Source organism: Papaver somniferum, chromosome 6 (genome assembly GCF_003573695.1).
Source record: "Papaver somniferum cultivar HN1 chromosome 6, ASM357369v1, whole genome shotgun sequence".
In the NCBI taxonomy this organism is placed as follows: Eukaryota; Viridiplantae; Streptophyta; class Magnoliopsida; order Ranunculales; family Papaveraceae; genus Papaver; species Papaver somniferum.
Genome location: NC_039363.1, coordinates 31642583 through 31657964, shown reverse-complemented (window position 1 = coordinate 31657964; position 15382 = coordinate 31642583). Strand labels below are relative to the sequence as shown.

Below are 15382 nucleotides of genomic sequence, written 5' to 3'. Positions count from 1 at the left end.
ATTTAATAGGGAATTTGGTCCGGTACTAGCCGGGAATTTACTGAGAACAGGTCCCTGTACCCATTGTACACCGGTTGTTATTTCCATTCTTGTTCCCTATACCTCATTTCCCGGTTCCGGTTCTTTTTTTTCCCCGGTTCTAGTCCGGTACACGGACAAGAGACCCGTTTTTGTGCAGCCTTAAACATTAGTGATGCCCGTAGTATAAGATGATAATAACGAAAATGAGTTGCCATATAACAACCATAAAATCTTCTCACTGTCGATTAAGCTCTACGAAGCGAGAAGCGAGTGTCTTATCCTGGAGCATCATTCCAGAACTTTCATGGTTTAACGCCTGAGAATTGAAAACCTAAAACCTTCTCCAGTCTTTGAATCACCTTCTCTCTTTCTCTAACTGGTTTGCTCAATTATTTTATTTATCAAATCCGAGGCGGAGATGGGCACCGCTTCGAAGTTATCCATGTTACTCACATCTCCATTCCCTCTTCTCTGTTCACGCCCATCAGTTATACGCCTTTCTAGGTTTTCTATTGCTTCATTCTCATCATCTTCTTTAGAAAAACGTAGATTTTATTTGAATTCACGCCGTATCAGATTAGGGTTTTCAATTAAATCTTCAGAGAGTATTCACACTCAAACTACTGGTGTTCTCAAAGAAGATTATCATCTAGACTCGTTGGGATCTTCTTCTAGTTCCAGGATTGCTCATCCTTGGCCTGAATGGTCTAAACTCACAGAGAATCTTACTACTTCTGGTTACTTTGATCGACGACAGAGTTTGGATGATTTTGAAGATTTTTCTGATGAGCTTAAACCAGCTGCAAATGCTTGTCTTTCATTTGCTTTGGACCACTCTCATCTTTTGGGGTATACCTTTTGTCATGTTTGTACATACAAATTTAGTCATTTTTAAGGGGTTTTAATTTACTAAAAGTGATGTAATTTTTTGTTGAATTTTTTTGGAAAAGATCACTTTCTCGAAAGGACATCGAGGTTGTTGCAGCAAATGGATTGCCATTCATGTTCAAAGGTGCGGTTGATTCAGAAAGAGGGATTAAATCATTCTTGGGCAGAGATGAAAACAGTGTAAGTTTATGTAAATGTCTTTTATTTATTTGTTTTGTATTTTGTGAATTGGAGAATTTGGTGTCATATAAATGGAGATGCATTTGCTACATTTGAATTGATAGTAAAACCTGAGTTTGTCATATGAAAGCAGCTAGGAAATTATGAAAACAAGATCATCCTGAGTTGAATTAGTAATTTGATACAGAATTCAATAATCTAAGTTGGTGCTTTCTAAATTTTGTTTTATTTGATTACTCGTACACTGAAATGAAGGTTTTCTTTACTGTGTTATGAAGTCATGTACTGGGAAATTTGTTTGCCTGTTCAAAACCATGTTGGACTAAGGGGATGGTGCTAGAAGATCTCTCGCGTCTTTTTTTTTTTGGTAGACACTGTATCACCACTACGCTGTCATGTGTTGTTGCTTGTACTGTTTAAACCATTTTGGCAAATATTGTAGGGTTTGGAGCAAAGAGAAGGTATGATTGATCTGATGCGGTACATTTTAAGCTACACATGCCATTCTCCCACAACTTCAGTGGATAAGTACACTACCAATAGAGAACTTGTTGAATCATCAGTTCGTCGTTTGTTGGATGAGTTGTCTGATGCAAGCAGAAAAGTCCAAGAGGCGGACTTATCTGGCTCAATGCCAAAGCAATTCCGAGATAAATATGGACAAAAGCCTAGGCCTCTTGGACGAAACATTGAGATGAAAAGAGGCGATTGGATTTGTTCGAGGTGAGTTTCATCTCCCAAGTATGTTCCTCGAACTTCTCTGCTAAAACTGACCCTTGGTTTCTCTACCGCGAGGGGTGAACATCATAAGATCATTTTTATCACTGATAGTTCTACAGTTGTACATATAAACATGGCACACCATTTTAGAACCCTTTATATCACGTAAAATCGCCAAAACGTGTGACTTCTTCAATGTTGACTGATAAGAAAAGATGACCTTAATTTTACTCAGCACTGCATCTTTCCTAAATGTGAACTGTCTTCACATCCTGGATAAAAGTTTAGAAGAAAACTGATGTACCATGGTTTGATGTGGGTTATGTTACTGACATGAATTCTTGCAAGTCGTATTGGAGACATCAAGGTCAACTCTTAATAGGGTATTAGTACATTATCAACTCAATTTCCCTTCCCTCATTGTTCAGTCCGTTTTTTATCTGAAGAATTGGTTCTGTTATATGAAGCTCTTTTCAGACTTTCAGTACCTCTTTCGGTCCACTTGCATTGTGACATTGACTACTTGCCTGTGAACATTGTGGTCGGCGTATATTTTATTGCCATGTTAACATAGCTGTATTTATTTTATTGCGGAGCAGGTGCAGTTTCATGAACTTTGCTAAAAATATGAAATGTCTGGAATGTGACGAGGCAAGGCCGAAGAGACTGCTGACCGGAGGAGAATGGGAGTGTCCGCAGTAAGAGTTTTTTTTTTTTTTTGGTTTCACCAACTGATAATCTGTTTGTTTCCATTGTATGCATCTAATGCAGTTCACTTTCTCAGATGTAGTTTCTATAACTATGGAAGGAATGTTGTATGCTTAAGATGTGATTGCAAGTGCCCTAGCGAAACCACCCCTGGCCCAAGATCTTGTTCTGGGTTCAACAATTCTTCTGGCTTCACCAATCCCATAAACGATGGGCCAGAAATTATGCCTCTGCGTAAAGGGGTGAACAGATTTGTGGTGAGCACCCGAAAGAAACCCCTGGAGCGTTACTCTGCTGATGATCCGTATCAAGTGAGCTTTTGCAATGATACAACTGTGGAGGGAATCGGTTTTCAGTCTGAGGATGTGGTGGGTTCACGTAAAACCTCGGAGTCATCTATCAACCAAAGCTTGGATAGAATCCTCGGTCGCATATCATCTGCTCCAGAGAAGAATGATGGTAAAGTTGCAATTGAGAAAAATAGTGCTGGAGCAGCGAAGACTTCAATTTCAAATTCAGCCTCTTCTCCATTCAGGCAATCTGAGGGAAGCGGTTCTAATCATGTTCCATTTGTGCCATTACCGGCTGATATGTTTGCCAAACCTCAGGAACTGGAGAAAGATAAACAAGTCAAATATCAGAATGTAAACGTGGTTAAGGCTGATGAACAGTTGGCTTCTTCTCTCCCTTCTGAGTTAGGTGATAGTTTGCTACTCGCTGGAAAGCCAGTAAATCAAATTGTTAGCAAGGAAGAAAAAGAACAAGCTGAGAAATCAGAGAAATGGTTTAAGAAGGTTGCAGAGCTGCATGATGTGACGGATCTTGCAAGTGCTATATCAGATGATGATTTCCCAGAAATTATGCCTATGCGGAAGGGGGAAAATCGGTTTGTTGTGAGCAAGAAGAAGGATAGGTCTTTAACCTCACCTCTGTACAAAAGGCGCATGGCCATGGAGCAGACTAACAGTACGAACTTCGTCCCATTTGTTCCTTTCCCGCCTGATTATTTTGCTAAAAAGGGCAAAGGTCAGGAGCCATTAGAAACCACAACATCGTCTATAGATGCCTCATCTTCAACATCAGGGATTCAGGGTGGGCCAGAGAAGTCCAAGGAGCCCAATGCAGATACTTCCATTTGTAGTGCTGGTCATCATTCTACAGAAGTGCAAGATTATCAACCTGCGAGTAGGAGTAGCTTGAATACATCGCTGTTCACAAAGAATCCAAGCGAGAACAAGTCTGATAGTGTTCAGGATGGATCCACTAGGAATTCAACCCAAATACCTAGCGAAGATTGGATAAGTCCATCTTGGAAGAAGAGCAATAACAGGTCAGAGGCAGCATCAAGTCCCATTCCCAGAAGTTCAATCCAGGATCAGCCTGTGAGAACTCAGAATAGTGGAACGAGTACGGACAGAGGATTTTCTGGAAGGAGTTTAGAAGGATCTTTAGTGACGGAACCGGATCCTCTGGACATGTCAGAAGAAGCAAAGGCAGAGAGATGGTTTAGGAGAGCTTCCCAGATAAAAGACATATCGGAGCTGAGTCAAATCCCTGATGAAGATTTCCCTAGTATAATGCCAATGAGGAAAGGCATAAACAGATTTGTAGTGAGCAAGAGGAAGACACCCTTAGAAAGGAGGTTGACATCTCCTCAATACCGGAGGAATTTGCCGGTAGTAAGCTCTGAATCATCGAAAAAGGAAGAAAACGATACAAGCTAAAAAGTTATGTATTCATTCCTCACAGACATGGCTATATGCAGTCAGTATATAGATCATGTTAATCTTATACGTTAAAGAGAGGAAATCTCAGTTTGCATTTTCCACTAGTAGATAAAGTTCAAACTTCAAATATGTTCGAAGAAAAATGCTTGTTCTCGGCCATGGAAGTTTTACTTCTCCAGCTACAATCCCTCCATCCCCCGACCATCATCACTCAAGTAAGTCGTAGATTTTACTATTTGTGCTATTGTTTTGATGGCATGTTCAAGCACCTATTGTGAATCCTTTATCGGTGTATCTTATTGGGTAATTTAATTGCTTACTTTTAAAAAGTTAATATTATCGAAATTGAATAATACTCCCCCGTCCAACTTTACTTGCCTAAATTGTGTTTTTTTTTAACAAATTTGTACCAAAAAATTGGTATATTTCCTATTAAAATTTTCTAATTATCAAGAAAGAATATGAAAACTAGTATATTGAACAAACAATTTGAAAGATCGATGGTGTATGTGGAAGTAATTTGAATTTCTTTCAAGTTTTTGCAAAATCCAAATTAAGCAATTAAACTAGGACGGAGGGAGTATTAGTCTTTGGTCTGCATTATCAATTTTGAACCTTTTATTTTATATTAGTAGACAAAAATATAATTTGAGCATCTATGGCTCACTCACCCACATCTCAAGTGGTGGTAGAATCTGTTTGGATACAACAACATGATACAGAACCTATCTTGGAGCTTTAACTAAAAGCTCGTCGCTACTAGCAAAGCGCTCTCTGAATGGAATAACGAACCCTTGGCCATCCTCCTACTATGATCAAGAAATCAACAACACAGATAAAGTTAATCTTGTGCTACTCAAGCCGAAAATGAATTGGAATATTGGCTACTTCAAGAAAAGCAACTCAGAAGTCAACACAAGACCTTGCTCCAGTGTCAGGCAACATATTGGCAACAGAGATCTAGAATTCAATGACTTCAATCAGGCGACAATAACACCACCTTCTTCCACACTAAAGCAACCATTCATAGGAGCTGCAACAATATTCAACAGCTTCAGGATCCGCAAAATAATTGGATCAGTGACAAGGATGGTGTTATCAAACTCATTCTTGATCACTATACAGAGCTATATACAGCTCCAAGAAATGTGATAGATGACGACCTTTTTGTGGCAATCACCCCCAGATTAACTTCCAGGCAAGCGACTTTACTTACTAGGGAGGTAACTCCAGCGGAAATCAAACAAGCTCTTTTTCCATAAACTCTGAGAGCGCCCCGGGCCCGGATGGCTACACAAGTAAGTTCTTCAAAGTTTTTTGGGAAACCACTCGCTTATAACTAATCTCCATGATCCGTAGATTTTTCAATTCCCTTAATATTCACTCACTCATGAACCACACAAACCTCACACTAATATCTAAGGTGGACCAACCATCAAAGCCTTCTCTATTCAGACCAATAGGCCTTTGCAATGTCACTTATAAAATTATTGCTACAATTTTGGTCAACCGAATTCGGCCACTCCTCCCATTTTCAGTAAGCCCTTATCAAAGTGCCTTTGTACCACAAAGATCAATACATGATAATATAGCGATTGCTGGAGAGTTATTCCAACATATCAGATCATCAAGCCTCACCAAAGACCCGAAAATAACTCTCAAATTGGATATTCAAAAAGCTTATGACAGCTTAGACCGTGGATTCTTTAAAACTGCTTTCACCAACCTTGGATTTCCAATCATCTTTGTGAATTATATCATGCTCTGCGACACAACAGTAACTTACTCGATCAACATAAATGGCACACCGCATGGATATATCAATCCAACAAGGGGTATTAGACAGGAAGACCCTATATCTTCATATGTTTTCATAATCTGCGCTGAAATCCTATCTACAAACTTGGGAAACCTTCAAAACCAGAAGCTAGTATGAGGTCCCCGCATATCCCAAAAAGCCCCTTCCATTATTCACTTAATGTATGTTGATGAACTCCTCATCACTTACAAAGCTTCGATCGAGAGTAACATCCATCTCAAGAAATTATTCCAATCCTACAGTTCTTCAGCGGGCCAGGTAATTAACACATCCAAATCTGTAATTGTTCATCATCCAAGATTAGACTCACACGAAGTAAATAATCTGCAACAATGTTTTGGTATGCCAACCACATCAAACCCACCTATATATCTTGGGGTCCAATTTAAACATGGGAGATCATCTAAACACATCTTTGCACCTTTGGTTCAATGGCTGGCACGAAAAGCTAAAGGAGGGATGACAAAATGTCTAACTCCTTGTTGATGGGGAAAAACTATTTGTTGGTTTTTTAGGAAATGGAGAGATGACCGTGCGGACGAAGACTCCTCAACCGAGCAAACTGCCTAACCTCAAATAGATGCACTACACGGGAGTGCTTTGAGTTCGAGAGATCAATCTATACGACTCCAGCCTAAACCAAGAAATGGCCGTTCCAAAGTCAATTCGGTCACAAAGAGGGAACAAGGTTGATCTATAGGAGGGAAGCTGAGAAGTGTGTGAGATCAATGGTGATCAAGGATTGTGAATGTGTTGTGGGTTTCTGCAAATGAAGTAAAAGTTTGAATTATGCTCAATTGAGAGAGATTGTTGCTCACACGATGATTCTTGGTTAGACGATGGATGTTGTTTGTCCGACCAATCTTGTCCTCAATCGTGGATTCAAAATCTTATTTGTACTGCTAGAATGTAAACACATTGATCCCCAGTAAGTGTGACGGTTTCTCGAGTGAAAAAGTGGGAAACCGTGGTTTAACCAGTTTCAGGTCGTGCGGAGACTTGGTTGATTGTCCACCCACTACTTTGCTAACTCCCTCAACTACTTGCACGACTTATTCACATTTCTCATCGTGGATGAACACACATGTCGTAGGCCGCCAGACCAAAACCCTAATTAATATTCCCCATGTGACGTGATTGATGTCTCACGAACGTGGAGTTCGCAAGGCAGACGTGTACTTAATTAGTCGGTTGTTGACATGATTAGACGATGAGTCTAAGTATCGTTCAGTCGAGCATGATTGCTGAATGCTCTATGATTCATGAATTGAACATGTCTGATAGTTCTCGAATAAATGTTTATAATTGGATCAACATGATGAATATTGATAGTCGGAGCAAATATTGCTCGTATGATGAATTGTTGAATATTGATAGTTGAATCAATATTAATACTCTGAGCAAATATTGCTCGTCTGAGTAAAATTACTGAATATTGATAGTTGAATCAATATTCCTCGTCTGAGCAAATATTGCTCATCTAATAAATTACTGAATATTGATAGATAGTTGAATCAATATTAATACTCTGAGCAAATATTGCTCGTCTGAGTAAAATCACTGAATATTGATAGTTGAATCAATATTCCTCGTCTGAGCAAATATTTCTCATTTGATAAATTACTGAATATTGATAGATAGTTGAATCAATATTCCTTATTTGAGCAAATATTGCTCGTCTGATGAATTTCAATATTCCTCGTTTGAGCAAATATTGCTCATTTGATGAATTACTGGATAATGATAGTTGAATTAATATTCCTCATCTGAGAAAACATTGCTCGTCTAAGCAAATATTGCTCATTTTATGAATTACTGAATATTGATAGTTGAATCAATATTCCTTGTCTGAGCAAATATTGCTCATTTGATGAATTATTGGTAGCATGACCAATTAAATATTAGTAGATGGACCGAATATTATATAATCAATCAAGATGTTGATTGCTGGATCAACATAAAATTATTAGTGTTTTAACTTGCTCAGAATTATGATCTGCAGAACATTCAGTTCGAAACCCTAATTTTGATCGATTGCTGATCAATTGATCATTTACTGAAAAATAAGTCACTGAGTGAAGGAGGGACCGGCTACATGGGATGATGGCCGACCATGTAGCGCCCAGGTGCTCGAATGAGCATGTACCAAAGTCCTTTGTTGACCAATTAGTGAAAAGATGATTAAATGCTGGTTTAATCATTTATTAAAATAGTGCTCGTCTGAGCGTATGTAATAAAATCTAATTATGGAGAGATGAGGACCGGCCAAGGGGTCATGGGACCGGCCCTTGGTGGTCGTGGGACCAGCTGGTGGTCGATTGAGAAAATTCCAAGTTGGTTGGAAAGAGTTTGGACCCAATATGAACCGTTGAGAGCTAATTAGGTTAAAATTATGAAAGAGTGTGGGACCGAATCCTTGCAAGCCTAAGGTCCGACCTTGGTCGGTCAAGGTGGCATGCTGATAGGTGTCTAAAAAAACTTAATATTTATCTATTGTTTATGCTTTCTTTCCTTTGTTTTCTTGTAAATTATGTATCTTATGTTTGCTTTTGAGTTTTAGGTACTTTGGAGTCATTTAAAACAAAAGAAGAAGAAACGTCGCTTGAAAGGCAAAAAGGTGCAAATGCTGTTAGAGGAGGATTATTTCTTATTATTTGCTTTTATTTCTTCATCTCTGTCTGAAAAGTATGTCAGCTTTAATGATGCAAATTTATCTGTCTGAAAAGTACGACAACTTTAGTGATGAAGAAACATTGAAGAGCAGAAGTGAATCTGAGAAATAAGAGACGGATGATATCGGTGGAAGAACTCGAAAGAAGAAAAGAAAGCGTTTATTTGGAGCAAAAAGGAGCAAAAAGATCAATTCACAGGCGCGCGAAGCAACATAAAGTTGAGCTAGGAAGCGAACAGGCAGTCGGTCCCCTGAAACTGACAGGCCAATGTGATATGGGTGGCCCGTATCCATCAGTGGATGCCTGCGTCTATTCTCATTACTACCAATACCCAAAATTGAGAGGATTTTCTCTCAATCATTGTTCCTGAAATAAATCTGAGAGAGAAAGAAGGAGGCGTTGCTAAGGTGACCTGAAATTCAGAGACAACAAGGGAGATCCGAAAGATGATGCTGCCGGTTCCAAGGATGAAATTGGTTTGCATCTGTTACTATTAGAAATAAATGATGAAGAACAAGTGATGTTCTGGCCAGGTTGAATCTGTGTTGAGTATAAACCAGGTTTGATTGAGGAAGAAGCTGAGCTCGATTTCAAGAATAAGAAGATGGGTTTTAATGGATTCAAGTCTAAAACAGGTGTCAATCAATTTGAAATTGATTTGGAAATTAGGGTTTTGTTGAGATGGAGTTTTGGATTTTGGCTGTGATTCTAAGATAAGATGGTAGTTGGTGTTGGTGTGGTTGATGAACATAGGGGTTTGAGAAGATACAGATGAAAGTGGAAGTGTGGTGGATCTGAAATTGAAGGACATGGATTGTTAGGTGATGCTAAGATTCAGGTGAAGAAGGTGCTGATGCTGTTCAAATGAAGTTCAGGGAATGAGCTGGATTGTGGCTAGGAATGGAGAACTTGAACTGTGATGGGTGTGTTGGTGTTGCTACAGATAAAAAAAATGGTAGATGCTGATCCTGTGACTGGAAGGAGTGTGTTTAGATGAATGTTTAGGTCAGGTACCAGATGCAATGGCTTGAGTCTGTGATAGAGTTGCTGCGCAATTGTGGATAGCCCAGATGCAGAAGATGTAAGACTGCAATGAAGAATTAGAAGCTGGAATAGATGCCGAGACAGTGGGGTTGCAGCTGAAGCTACGGAGATAGTGATGGAGAATTGGTTTGGTGGTGAACAAGAACTGGTAATAAAGCTGCAATGGAACTGATGCTGTTGCTGCTAATGCTGAGGAGTTGCTGGAGCTACAGGTGCAGTGAAGGTTGCTTACAAGAAGGGTTTGTGGTGCTGATAATGGAGGCCATGGGTTCAAGTACAGGAGCTTGTTGGTCGGTATGAACTGCAGGAAGAACTGAGCCTATTGCCTGACAAGGAAATGGATAATGGTGATTAAAGTTGCATGTAGGTATTGGCTGTTACTGCAGGAGTGATGTACAAGGACACGGCCGAGCTGGGATATTGGAGTCTTGTGACTGGCAGAAGAGAGAAGTAATGGATCTGTGGCAATGAACAAATGGCTGTGATTGAGAATGCTTTGTTTTTATGAGGAAAATGTGGTCATCTGACTCGTAATGGTAGGAATTTGAGCTATAAAAGAGATGAAGGCAGCTACAGCAAGCGACTTGCTTGTAATCACTAAACCAGTTCCGCAGGAAACAACACGAAAACGCAGTGAGAATGGTGAGCCGGTAGTTTAGTTCCGGTTGTTGGATTTCGGAACTTGAAGCATGAATCATAATATTTCAGTGAATCATAAAGGTAGAACGTGTTGGATGCAAGAGTTAGCTGCGGGATATATGAGTTCTAAGTCGCGCTTTTGGGTATGTTTTCGCAAGAACAAGGGATTGGCTTACATGGTTCTTTTGTGAATGTATGGACTGAGTTGAGGTGCTGGAAGTATACAATTGCCTGGTGACAGTTTCTGATTATTCAGGTGGCCAAAGACGATTTTCCGGTGACACGTTCCGGCAATATTGACCGGATTCCGGCCGGTGACCCTAGTTTCTCGGCGACCAACTTTGGACAGATATTTTCACATGGATCTTTCTACATGTGGGCTTGGTGGACTTCTATATATTGGAACTTTGAAGACGAGACCTAATTTTGGAACAAGAGCAGCTACAAAAGAAAAAGTCTTCTACAACTTTAGATCACGTATTCTACTTGGAGTCTATGGGAGATAGCCGCAACTAGGGTTTGCTTTCGTATTTATTTTTCGTCTTCTTTATTTCAATTATTAATGATGATGATGAATTCCAAAACTATGAATAGCTAGAACTATTTTTGATTAAGAGTGATTTCAAATCCCGAAATAATAACTCATGATTGATATGCAATATCTCGTTTTCTCACAAGTTTCGTTATTGTTTGATTTCTACTTTGCCAATAATGCTTATGGATTGTTCCTTAATTGTTTAATTTCGAAATTAAATAGTTATGTCACAATCTTATTGCTAGGTTAGATTTTCTTCGACCCGTAATTGTGTAGAGAAGATAAACACAAGTAGCAATATATGGGTATTGATGATGAGACTTTGTTAAGTATCCATATGTAGAAATTGACACTAGTAGGTGATTCATGCTTTTGACTTCATCAATAGAAACAATCTTATCTCACCAAACTTAGAGCACTTGTTTGAATCATACCTAGGAAGCGTACCTCTAGGTAACTTGGATAAGTAGAAACCGGTAGTCGAGCGCTTCCGTATCCGATGAGCTTAGGAGATAATAACGGGATAGTTGAGCGTACTAATTATCATAGGGTTGTTAGTAACGAGATAATGTGAAGAACGTAGTTATATGTCGATTTGGTTTATGTTTCGTGGTTGAGAATGATTCCTTAATCAATTCCATCTCATATTTGAATGGGATAGTTGAGCGAACAAACGTAGTTAACAACTTTTGCTTAACACACCTCCCTTGGGATGAATCTGCTTTCATTATATTACTTGCTAGTGTAAAGATAAGTAGAAAATATTATTTGCGAGTTGACACCTCATCACATGCCGGTGTCACAATAGTGTCCGTGTCTCAATCCTGAGAGTTTTGGTATTTTCTGGTGCACGTTTGAGCAATATTTTGGATTTCAGAAGTGTTTGATCTTGACTGAAACTCTCAATTTTGCTCGAATGAGCAAGTAGAACTTTGCTCGTGCGACCAATATTTTGAGAATATTACAATAATAATATTTTAATATTGAGTAGCCTAGTCGGTCATGTGACCATTTGACTTTTTGGCTTTTTCATGGTTTGAGCAATATTTGAGTAAATATTCAAAAACTAGGATTTTTGCTCAAACGAAGGAGTTTCATGAGATGAAGGAAATAATAATATGAGAAAATAAGGAATTGTAAGGTGTCGGACCGGTCACGGATAGGCCATGGCCATCCGGCTAGGTGGCCTGTTTCCATGACACCTTTCCCTATTTTTTACTATTTTTCATCGTTTGAAGGAAGATATGGAGAAACTAAGAGTTTTGCTAAAACGGGGGAGTTTGCTCAAATGAAGGAGTCTTCATGAGATGAGGAAAAATAAGAAAATAACATAAAATAACGGAAAGAGGTGCGGGATCGGCCACGGCGACATGACCGGCCGGCCGGTGGGCCCGGTCCCCTTAGGCGCCTCTTTATTATTTTATTGATATTTTTTTCCTCCCCATTTTGCACAGGTTTCCTCGTTTGTCCATATTTTTGAATACTCGTTTGTGCATTATTACTAAATACACTCGCACCACTTTCTCGGGGCTTACTCGGTGGCCCATATGCCCGATCGGTGAATATTTATTACTAATTCATGAAATTTAGCTGAGAATAATTCATGAAACGGAGTAATAAAAATCATTTGAGTATTTATTACTAATTCATGAAATTCAGCTGAGAATAATTCATGAAACGGAGTAATAAAAATTATTTTAGTATTTATTACTAATTCATGAAATTCAGCTGAGAATAATTCATGAAACAGAGTAATAAAAATTATTTGAGTATTTTTATTACTAATTCATGAAATTCAGCTGAAAATAATTCATGAAACGAAGTAATAAAATGAGTTGAGTATCTATTACTAATCCATGGAATCCAGCTGAGGATCAACCATGAAACAGAGTAATGAGATAGAATAGATTATTTTCTAGGAATTCAGTTGATGAATGACACGCTAGAATTAACCTATTTGCAGAATTGAGATATGAGATAATTGAAGCATCGTACTCGTTCTGAGGGGGTGTATAGTCAGGGAACAACGAATAACGTGACGTCCTGGAGGCGTTAGGCTCTATACTAGCATACAATATGTCTAGGAGCCACCCAATCATTAAGGGATTCTATACATGGTCTCTCTACGTAGTCAGGGAATACCGAGCAGCGTGACGTCCTGAAGGCGTTGGGCTCTATACTAGCATGCAATATGTCTAGGAACCACAATCATTTTGATTCTATGTAGAGGTGATGGTGAAATGTGTGAAGCATCGAAATCTCAGCTGAGAGGTCTTTCGAGAAACATATTCATCATAGCTCTGTGAGGAGCGTTCGCTCAGTCAAAGATCGTGAAATGGTCCATGGATCATAAAATATGAATTGTCACATACATTCCTGAAGCCGGGCTAGGAACATGCAGTATCATGATTTTACGATTTTAGCCCTTATAAAAAATCCACCATCAACACCTGGTAACTGATGTAACCGGTCCTGGTAACTTGTGTGACCGATCACAAGTATTTCCATATTAAGGTATGACCGATACTAGTGATTGGTAGAACCGATTAAACCCATGTACGTGATTTGATATTTGATCAATCACATAGTTATCTTGGAATACAGATGAATCAATTCTAAACTTGTTTGGAAGTGTGGTATAACCGATTCCAAGAATGTAAATCCATGTAAATATGAATAAGGATTTACAGTGAAAAGATGTCAACATACTTTGAACACGTACAATAACTCTAATCATTTATTGTTCAAAGATATTCCTTAGTACTCAATGAGATCCTGTGCCAAAATAAATTGATATTTTTTTAATTAAGGTTTTTGGTTTTATATGCTTTAGTTACCGGCAATTAAATGCATATCTCTAGAGAATAAAAACTAGTAATATGCATTTACTAATTGGAGATTTTCTATTGAGAGATTTCAGAAATTTTGGAAAAGCATTTATTGGAATTAGGAAAACCGAATTTTGCTATTCATTGCATATCTTGAGAATATTTTCGGTTTTGGAAATTCCTTGGTGTCCAAACATCTTTGGTCTATAAATACCTAAGTTTTCATTTCTAGCAAACCATCCTAAGAGCCAATCAATCTTCATTCTTGTTGTTTCTGGTGGAGTCGTCTATTCGGAGAGGAAAGTATCCTAAGTAGGTGAAATCTCTTACGACCACTCGTTTAAAGACTTTTGTGGGATCAAGAAGCTCTACGAGTACCGTTGGTGGGAAACTAGATAAATGTAGTTTTATTAGTTTTCGATTGATTTGATTGACTAACGGTTTTTGAAACTTTGATTGCACCTAGTTTGTTTATTCTTGAGAATACTCTATTTTGATATAAGATTCACTCAAACTAGATCGAAGTATCGACGGGATCTTTAGAACTGTTTGTAGATCTTAAGACATCTTGTGATAATCCATATTGTTAACAAACTCCATTCTGTGTGTGATTGATCACAAGAGATTCAAGTGGTGTTGTGCAGGTTTTTATCGAAGATTAAAGAAGATTTGAAGACGAAGAAGATTTGTTATTAATTCTCATATCTTTGTGTGCACAAAACTTGATCGGATGGGATCCAACTAGAATCAGATTTATTCGATTGATTAGTTGCGTGGGATAGACATTCTCAATATATATTTCTTTGAGATTTATTTTGATTGAGTGCGAATCTAAACTTGACTACTTTGGTAGTTATTGGATAGATTGATCTAACCAGGCAAAGAAGTTTATTAGACTAAACGGAAGAGACTTTAAGTATGACTTGAGATGTATTTATCTTGAAAGAATCGAAAAAGTTGTTACCAAAAAGATTTGTTGTTCCTTTACTATTTGGAATACGATCCAAAGGAATTGTTCCACATGCACTCATTGAAGTCGGAAGCGCAGGGATACCGAGGAAACTAAGTGAACTAGGGGTAGTTTCTTGGTCTCAACTATATGAAGTTGGTGTAGATTTTTTATAGCGGCTTAATTCCGAGAGTATTCAGTTCTGCACTAGGTCCCGGGTTTTTCTGCATTTGCAGTTTTCCTCGTTAACAAATCTTGCTGTGCCTTTTACTTTTCTATTTTTGCAATTATAATTGTTTATTATAATTAAAAGTAAAATACAAAAACGTTAACTCCGCACATACTTGATAGTGATCCTATAGATTTTAGTTAAGTCTGAACCTATTACCAAGCATCATACTTCGTTATTGTATTGTCTCGATCTTGTGTCCATAGTCAATCACACAAGATCTTGTTGTTGTATGGTCTCTATCTCGTATCCATAGAAGATCACACGAAGTGTGAACAGATTTGTTGTATTGTCTAGACTTAGTCCATAGACAATCACTTTCGGTAGAGGACTTATAGGTGGATAAATAACAGATTGTAGTGTATTTGGGTACCCTCGTCTTTTCAGTTATCTAGGAAACTTCTTTTGAGAATTCTTTTCTTG

The 15382-nt window shown here is 38.4% G+C and overlaps 1 protein-coding gene across 1 annotated transcript; it reads left to right on the top strand.

Annotated features, from left to right (window-relative positions):
- The first annotated feature begins 240 nt into the window (after window positions 1–240).
- Window positions 241–4596, top strand: LOC113287255 (zinc finger protein VAR3, chloroplastic-like). Its single transcript, XM_026535938.1, has 5 exons — window positions 241–870; window positions 972–1089; window positions 1532–1812; window positions 2409–2507; window positions 2594–4596. The coding sequence occupies exons 1-5, from the start codon at window positions 440–442 to the stop codon at window positions 4239–4241; spliced, it is 2577 nt and encodes an 858-aa protein (XP_026391723.1). The 5' UTR covers window positions 241–439; the 3' UTR covers window positions 4242–4596.
- The last annotated feature ends 10786 nt before the right edge of the window (window positions 4597–15382 follow it).